Source organism: Aythya marila, assembly GCF_965140915.1.
Source record: "Aythya marila genome assembly, chromosome: 1".
Taxonomy (NCBI): domain Eukaryota; kingdom Metazoa; phylum Chordata; class Aves; order Anseriformes; family Anatidae; genus Aythya; species Aythya marila.
Genome location: NC_139042.1, coordinates 71753399 through 71762452, shown reverse-complemented (window position 1 = coordinate 71762452; position 9054 = coordinate 71753399). Strand labels below are relative to the sequence as shown.

General features: G+C 42.2%; 1 protein-coding gene across 1 annotated transcript; it reads right to left on the bottom strand.

Moving 5' to 3' along the window:
* Positions 1 to 554: 554 nt before the first annotated feature.
* On the bottom strand, positions 555 to 7695 carry ASMT (acetylserotonin O-methyltransferase; the record flags this gene model as incomplete). Its single annotated transcript, XM_082784687.1, has 8 exons — positions 555 to 1141; positions 1440 to 1562; positions 2593 to 2733; positions 3450 to 3568; positions 4064 to 4132; positions 4817 to 4946; positions 5614 to 5788; positions 7624 to 7695. 8 exons carry the CDS (start codon positions 7693 to 7695, stop codon positions 930 to 932), a joined length of 1041 nt encoding a protein of 346 aa, XP_082640813.1. The 3' UTR covers positions 555 to 929.
* Positions 7696 to 9054: the final 1359 nt, after the last annotated feature.

Here is a 9054-nt window from a genome sequence, read left to right as displayed (position 1 = left end):
GCTGTAGATGACTACTGAGAAGAATGTCTCAGGCTCCTCTAATCTCCAGCTTAATGTGCAAAAGTAATGAATGCTCACGCCATATCAGCAAAGTGATTTTCTGGTACATTCTCTAAATCCTTCTCACTCCAGTAATCTGCATTTCTGCTTTAAAAATAAATAAATAATAAAGTAAAGTGGGTTATTACAGATTGTGCTTGACCAAATGTTTTAAAGAAATAGCAGGAAGCATGCAGTAAAGACTTGTGCTCAGTGCCTAGGCTGCATCATTCTCCCTCTCCACTGCCAACTCAGGACTTCTCCTATGAACAACGTTACAGTACTTCAGCTAACCATTAAACTAGACTACAAAATTCTCTCAATTTAAAATGAAATCTAAAGGAAATAAAAAAAATAAAGTCAGTTTTCATGCCAAATTCCCTAAGGCTCAGACAGATTTTCTCTTGAAACTCAGCAAGATAAACCACAAGGAGACATATTTTAGTCTGTTTATACTACCTCAGTCCGCAGGGAATAAAATAGCAGCTAACAGAGCTCAGTAGAGTGATCAGTTTTATTTTGCAGGAATCCAAGTAAAATTTCAGCTTTACTTTTGTCAGGTACTGTGTTAAACTTGAAGCATAAACTTTGGGGGGGGAAAAAAAAAAAAAACAGCCACACTGCAAATTTATTTCATGGGTTATTTCTTGTGGAACAGGTTTTGATTTCTTTCTCCCCTATTCAGAGCCAAAGGCAAGTCCTACTCAATCCGATAAACACACAACCCATGCACACTCAAATTGTATCATTACTGATTCTCCTGTTCTCCTGACAATATATCAGCTTACAAAAAAGTTGAGGGCCTTCAGTAAAAGCTAAGTTGATAACTGCCCTCTAAGATAAGAATATTAGATTTCTCCACTTCTGTGCTTCACAACATGAAGATACTATTATTTCCTTCCTAAAACTGCATCATAAAGTTTTCCAGTTCTCTTCACTTGAACCTCTCTGAAGCCAGCTGCCACAAGGAGCTTGCTGTACTCTGCAGGTGTTCGCTCTTTGCCTTCTGTCTGTACCAACATATTCATTGAATACAGTTGGGTTTCTACAGGTCCACTTCTATCTTCCTTCAGAAGGGACTCAACCAGCAGCACTCCACCACCTGGTTGAATAAAGAAAATTCAGAAAACACACATGCTGAGCTCTGAGAAGATGGGATATTTTTCAGCGGAGTTGTTAGACCAGATCCCAACGTGCAGTTTTGGGAAGCAGCAGCCTCTCAGGTAGTGAGGCCTCACACCTGACAGGCTCAGTGACTCACCACTGACTCAGGAAAGTGAACGGCTCAACCAAGAAACCTCTGCACTCAAACCCTGCCACCCAAGTTGCCCACTGAAGCTGGTGTGCTCCATGTAATTGACAGGTGGGAGTTGCCCTGTTCTTCAGGAGCTCACACCTACCGGGTCTGCAAGCCTGGTGAACTTTTGCCAGCAGCTGCCCACATTTGTCATCATCCCAATCATGCAGTATCTTAGATAAAATATAGAGGTCAGCTTCCGGGATTGAATCTTTAAAGAAGTCTCCTGAAAAGCAAAAATACATCCTTTCACAAACCCCCCAAGACACAGAGGGGGGTTAAGCAACTTGTTTCAGATCTCTTCAGTTACAAAGACTCTTGGCTTGCCAGGGCTGTGACCCACATAAGACAGCAATAAAGCTACCCAGGAAAGATGAAGCTGCAGCATAAATCCATAAGGAAAAAATGCACAATCTCACACCTTCTAGTGCTACCTTCTTAGTCATGCTTTTTGTTCAGCACCTGGTGTACCGCATTCATATTTTTCTCCCTTCATCTCGCTTTCTCATTGCCACTCCTAGTTCTTTGCATCACTGGCATACAGAATATTTCTTGTGTTTCTCCATCTTTGCTTTTATATTTTCCCTCCCTTCCTTAAAGGCTTCTTTCCTCTCTCAGTTCTTCTAGCAATATTAAGTCCCTCCAATAAATGCTTCTGAAAACATAAAAAATAAAAAAAATGAGATCTCTCTACACTCCTTTTCATCAGAGAGAGTACAAAGAGCTCACAAGGTCTGAGGACTAGGCAAGAGCAACCTAGGCTAGCTCACCCACACTCAAAGCCTGAAATATCTCAGGACACATGTCTAGCCAGGGAAGGAAAACCCCTTGCTCAGAGCAGGTCTGGTGTCCCACACATCTGCCAGGAGCTCTGCACAGGAGAGAAGGGAACATTAGGAAGCTCCGTAATGTGGCATGGCAGTTGTTAACAAGCTGTGGCAGCACAACTCCAACACAACTGCTTTTGGGAGTGCCCAAACATCTTCAAGCTGCTCTGTATGCCCATCCCAGCTGTCAATGCTCCTGCATCACCTGGACAAGCAAATAACTCTTGATCCAAAGGCTGGGAAATCTGCTCTCCTGCCTCACTCCTTTCCAAGTGGACGCTTCCCAAGGCAATGCTGTACAAGGGCACTTTTGGTCACTAATCTCCCATGTGAGTAACCAGGTGGAGGAGGCCTCTGTCACCTGCAACCCTGCAGATGAACACTCTGCTGATGCCCACCAGCACCCGCCCGAGACATGTCCATACTTACCTTCGTGGAAAGCAATCCGCTGCTCTTCGGGGGGTATGAATCGATCCTTGGCCACTTGCACGACTTTTGGCAGGTCATAAATTGTGACTGTGCAGTTTGGGTACAAAGAAACACACTCCCGGGCCAAAGCTCCTCCACCTCCTTGTGAGGGGGCAAAAGAAGAGCAGTGCTGAAAAAAAACCATCCCATTCTTCCATCCCCAACACAAAAGTGATGCCAACAGAAGCGTGTTCAGCCTCATGGCACCTGGAAGGGTACATTTGTTCCCCGAGTGCCACAGGAATGGAAGAGGGACATGAGTGGCCATCCAGGCCCAGACGGGGGAAGCCCAAGCCTTGCTGCCATTACACAGTGCCTCTGCCAGACCCAGTGGTAGGTGCTGAAAGGTGGGAAATGAAAACAGAGCTGCTACACCAGACACTGGGGAAAAAAGTATGGAGCACCAAGGGAGTCTGACAGGTCCCACGAATCTTGGCAGTGTTCAGCAGCACTGGGGTAGGAGGCTGCAGCAGACAGTCTCTCCCCCTTCAGTCAATGAAGGTTGAAATAGTTTGGAAGAACATATCAAACAAGACAAGAAAAAATACCAAACTGACACATAAAGGAGATGAGCCACTATTCACACACATGAAACTCTGTAGGCTAAAGTATTCATCTTCCTAATGCTTGCACCACTTTACTATTTCTCATTTTAACTCAACCCAACTGAGAAAATGTTCCCTTTATTGCTGATGAGATTCTGAGATATGCTCTGCTTTTCATTGCTTTGCCCTTCATATAACACGGGAATTATTTTTCTTTTCAAAGCTTGCAGAACTAACAATGCAGAGGCTTGTTGAAGATCTACTGATGCTCACCTCCCAAGTCATAAATCCATGTGAAAGAGGAAAGGTCAAATGCAGTAAGAACATCTTTACCACATATACCCCAGATTGAGTTCTGGCCAGCCAAGAATTTCAGCATTTCTTCTTCGGACCTAGTAACGCAAACAGGTACAGCACACAGAAATATAACTTACTTAATGGTGACTCTTACTATAGAAGTCTTATTATGAGTTTCAGCTTAAACATTATCTCATTGTATTTGAAAACAATGCATTCTCTTTGCACGCAAACCTGGCTTGAGTCTTCCTGTAGCAAGCTATACATTGCTGCACCTGAGCAGGTAATTAAGACTAGTTAAGTTCAACAGTGTATTACTGCTAGTTCTCAGGCTTCCAAGGGATTTTTTCCTTCAGTTGCCACTGCCTCTGTAACAGAGACCTGTGATATGTTTTTCACAATAGAAAATTATACTTGTCTATTCAAACTATCAGAGTTCTCCAGTAGTGGATGTTGCTGGAAAGGAAAAATATCTGCATGATGTTTCTAATGAGTGGAATTCTCACATCATTGTATTTAATAATACTCAGCCATGATTAAAATCATAAAGTTTATCCACAGTAATAATATTTCTAAAAATATACTAATACCTGTACATTGCTCCAAATGGGTCTTTAGATGAAACACCAAAAGCTCTTTCATATTGGTTCCTTCCTTCTCTAAAATGCAACCGAAAAAGCATATTAGCATGAATTTCTTTTACCATTACTCCAAACATACATAAGAGCTGAAGTTTCAGCTAGTGTGCATGATGTTCACCTCTAGACAGACTATACACCTGTGTATTTTTCATGGATGTAATGACATCCTCACCTACCAGTCCCAAAAGATGATGAAATATTTCTCAATTTTCAACAAGATTGTCTGGTTCTTTACAGGACTGCATCTGAGATAAAGGTGCAATATGGCTGTGATCATCACCAATCACCACCTTCAAGCATAGCAAGTCTGCTGCACAGACTGGATAAAGCAAAACATTGGTCACATATTAAATTACTCTTACAGGCTTTTGCAACAGAAGTACCCTTAGCCATTGTTTCTCATCATTTACTTTGATGCCTCCTAACATAAGAGTGACTGTAATGAACAAATCTTTTCCTGGAATCGAAAACACACAAAGGTATGATTCCTAGATCTACTCTAACATTAGAAGAGAAAAGAAAACAAGAACACATACACAGACAGTAGTGACAACAGCAGAGACCAGCAGGTTCTTGTTCTTTCCAAGAACCAACCAGTGTTTTCCTTGTGCCCTTTGCCAGAAAGGCACCAAACAGAGACGTACAGGTGCAGCAAAGCAGCCTGAAACACATAGCAGATGACACCCGCCTTCTCCTCCTCACCTCACAGCATCGGTCAGGTAGTGCCAGCATAAGTAGACTGTATTGGAGTAGTACATCATAATATGGTACTGAGACTTGGGGCTTGACTTTGTAAGGTAGATGTTGGAAATTTCTGTGTTTCTGTAGAGGGCTAAGGGGTGAAATAAGTATGTTTACTAACATGTATGATATCATCTTACAAGCCTATTGTCTCCATCATCGGCATACATCTATATAACCCAAAAGAGAGAAACATTTCTTCTACAATCAGTCTCCAACTGTAATGTGCAGCACAGTATTCCAATCATGCTGAAATTTGCTGCTTCTCTTTTAGCTGAAAAGGGTTTGGTGCTCCCAAGGGATAGTCTTCTCTTCCAGCTATGGTAACTGGCCTAACACTAGATATCACCTTTCCCCACAAACCTCATCTCACTTTCAAAACCATCATATCTTTAAAAGCTTTAGTTTCTTCTTTCCACCCTTTAGACAGTGCAAAGAGGATGGAGCCATGCTATTTTCAGTGGTGCTCAGTGCCAGGGTTATAGGCAACGAGCACCAACTGGAATATAAGAGTTTCCATCTAAACATCAAGAAGGACTTCTTTACTGTGCAGGTACTGAGCATAGTCACAGTCCATCCACAGTGGTTATGGACTCTACCTTCTTGGAGATTTTCAGAAGCTGTATGGCCATGGTCCCGGACTACCTGCTCTGGATGGCCTTGCTTGAGCAGGAGGTTGGACCAAATGGCTTCCGGAGGTACCCTCCAACCTCAACCATTCTGCAATTCAGCGATTCCCCTTCTTCTGCCTTTATTACCTCCTTTTTGTGTCAGCTCTACTGACAAGAGCTTCAATCCCACACAGGCATCCAGAAGTCTTTCCATTCCTGTGGTGCTGGTACCCAGGCGTGCAGCAATCACATCTAAAGACAGAGGGTCTCCTGACTCCAGCAGAAGATCAAACACTCCCAGCTCACAGGCAGTGAACATAACCTGGGAATGAGGGGAAGGGGATCAGATGAAATCACCATAGCTTACCATATTTCTAAAGCTGCTGTGTTGGAGAAAATATGCATATAATAAATCATTAAACATTAAAAACATATATATTATTTCAAATACACAGGTCCAGTAATTAGGCTAAAGTTTCTCTGAGCTCTGAATACACCATAGATTGCTTGTAGTGAACCCTTTTTCATTTATTTTTATTTACTGCCCAAGCCATACAGTGTTTTAGTCTAACAAAGTTTATATTTAGAGGCCAGGTTTTAGCTGTGAATATTTCTGCCTGCACCTTAGTTTCAGATCACATTCACAACAGTCTCACTTGCTTTTTGCCCAAAGAGCTCAAAGACAAGACTGAATTCATTGTTGTTGTTGTTTAAAAGCTAATTATCTAGCATATGCTACAGTGACCCTGGAGACTCTCCTGTGGTCTCCAGCAGGGGTGAGTATCCCACTCTGAAGACCCTTTTGAGGGAAATGTCCACACACACAACTGTTTTATCTTCAGGGACTGATATCCATGGCTACAGCAGTCTCCCTGATGAAAGGAGGTTTGTCTCAGACAAAAGGGCCAACAGAAACATGCCATCTTTTCAATGAAAAGGAAGGTGTGTGTACCAACTCCAGGAACAAGTCTGCAACCTTCAGACAGACATACATAACCACACATAACAAGAAAAATATCCTTCTCTAGCTGTACACAGTCTAGTAATGGATAACCTATTTCACTGGCCATGTAAATGCTCCAAAACCACTAAGAAAGTCATCAACTCATGTATGATAAAGTCCACAATTTGATTTGATAAAGTCCATGGGAAGCTACTTTTACCTCAGTAAGAATATATGTTGTGGCTTAACCTCATGGCAGCATGGTTTCAACTGAAATTGAGATCGTTTCTCAATAATATAACATTGTTGTTAGTTTTGGAACTGTTTATCTGTCATCATTCGTTTGTTCCTCTCTTCACTAAATACTGTGTTTTTCAGGAGCCTTTGGATGCAGCAGCATTTGCAGAACTCTGAAGTGCATTCCTTCCATTACTAGGTTGGTTAGAGATACAGCAGAGGACAGTAAGAAAGAAAAAAAATCCCCTACATTGGAACATGGGAATTTTCTGCCTGTGTGCTCACGCACACACACAAAGGCAAGCAACATCAGTAAATATTAAGGAAATAGCAAAAAAAAATGTGCTACCCTGTGCCTTAATCAGGTGTTGTCTGGAAAAGATCATTTCACTTTTTTTTTTTTTTTTTAACTCTGAAAAGTCATTATATCAGATTTTTTTGTCCACCTGAAAAGAAGCAATACACAGAAGTTACCAAGATCTGCCTAGTGCGTAATACACACAGTAAAAGATATGCAAGAAAGAAAGAAACCATCTCAGAATATATTTGAATAATCTTCCTGTTTGGGTGGTATGAAAAGGAAAAAGAAGGCAATGTCAGTCAGTCCTCTGGTTTCTAAACTTCAAACATGAAAAGTGGGAAGAAATCCCAGGACCTACAGAGCTTTGCATGTTGGAGGCAGTCAAACAACAAACCCTCATCTATAAATCCATGTGTTTTTAAAGTCTCACACAGAGGCAAGATCTGCTCATCCAAACTCCCGAAGGTCAGAGGGATCTCAATAAACGTTAAGTCTAACCTGAGGAGCGGGGACTTCTTTTCAAAATTCCTTCACGGCTAGATGAGTAGATAGTATATTTTCCTAAGAGACTGTTTTATTTCTAAAGATTGACATTAAAGAACTAGGGTGATATCTTTGAATATTTCTGTCAGCATACTTTAAAGACTTGTATCCAAGACTGATTTATAGTTCTTACCTTTGAGACTAAAAATCCATTGTTGTATTGCAAGATGATTTGAGGATAGTCAAGGTCTTCTGTGGAGCCCATTTTCCTTCTACAGTGAGGCTGAGATCCTCTGCCTGTCTTAATTTAAATAAGCTTCTTTCTACCAGGCACAGAGCACACCAGCTGATCCACTTAATCTTATTGTTTCTGAGAAACACTTTGGTTACAAAACAAATGAGCTAAGTCATTTGGCTTCCACAGGCTTTTCTACTAGCTTCAACTGTTTCTTTGCATCTTCTTCAATCATCAAGCAAAAGAAGCAGCGAAGATTAAAGCGGCACTGTTGGCTCAGTGGTCAATTAGCAGGCTGGTATTTAAAAAACAATTGAAAGCTGAAGACATCTGAAGAAAGCTGAACTCTGAAGAACTTACTACAGAGTAACACAAAGAACTTGAACTCAATGAGATGCACCAGGAGTTCATAAACCAAAGCAGAGCCATATTCCGTGCCTGTTCAAAAGGAGCTATTTTCCATCACACTGGCATCTTGATGCTGGGACACATCCCTGGAATAGGAAATTCCTGACATACATCTGCTAGCCTAATGAAATGCAACCTGGAGGAAAGAAGACAACTTGGTGACATTTCTTAAGTGAAAATGGGACATTCTCAGCAGCTCAGAGCAGAGGAATATCAACTTAGAGCTAAGCTGTCAGGGCATACTGCTGACCAAGCCTGGCATCTCAGACCACCCCAGCTCCACTCACCCCTCGCTAACCACAAACTACAAGCATGTGCACAGCACTTATCTTGACTCTACTGACACAGGGACTTGCTCTGATCTGGATTGCATGCCCAGGCCTCAGACCTTACCCATGCACAGAAAAGACTGGCACAACTGCTATGGAGGAGGAAAGGGCTGCTGTAGAAGTACTCTGAGGGCAGAATCCATGCAAGGAGCTGAAGGAGAAGAAAACATTCCACCAGAGTCAAGGTCTGGAAGAATTTCCACTGGGGCATGAAAAGCCTGGCTCTGCTCCCTGGCCTGGTTTGCCAGGCATGCCCACAGAAAGGACAAACAGTCTATCTAAATAGCCAGAGGTGACCCAGAACTTGATGTGGTGTGCACAGGTCTACAGGCTGCCACAAGGTACATCTGACCCATAAGTGCAGGAACAGCTAGTGTGAGGAGAGGCTATGAGAGCCCACCTGCTGTGCTGCTTTGTCACAGTGACTAATTTGCCCTGACAATGATCACTTAGATGATGTCTACAAGGAATTAAGTCTGCAATTGTTTCTTTTCTGTATTTTGTGGGTGTCTTCCCACATAAAGACTTAGAAGGCAGGGCCTGTTTGATAACTGCCAGATGGTAGCAGGGAGTCCTACTTGTGGTTTGCCACATTTTGGCAGAGAAAGGTGCTGAGGAAAGACAAGATATTCTACATCTTCCACCTGGCTGC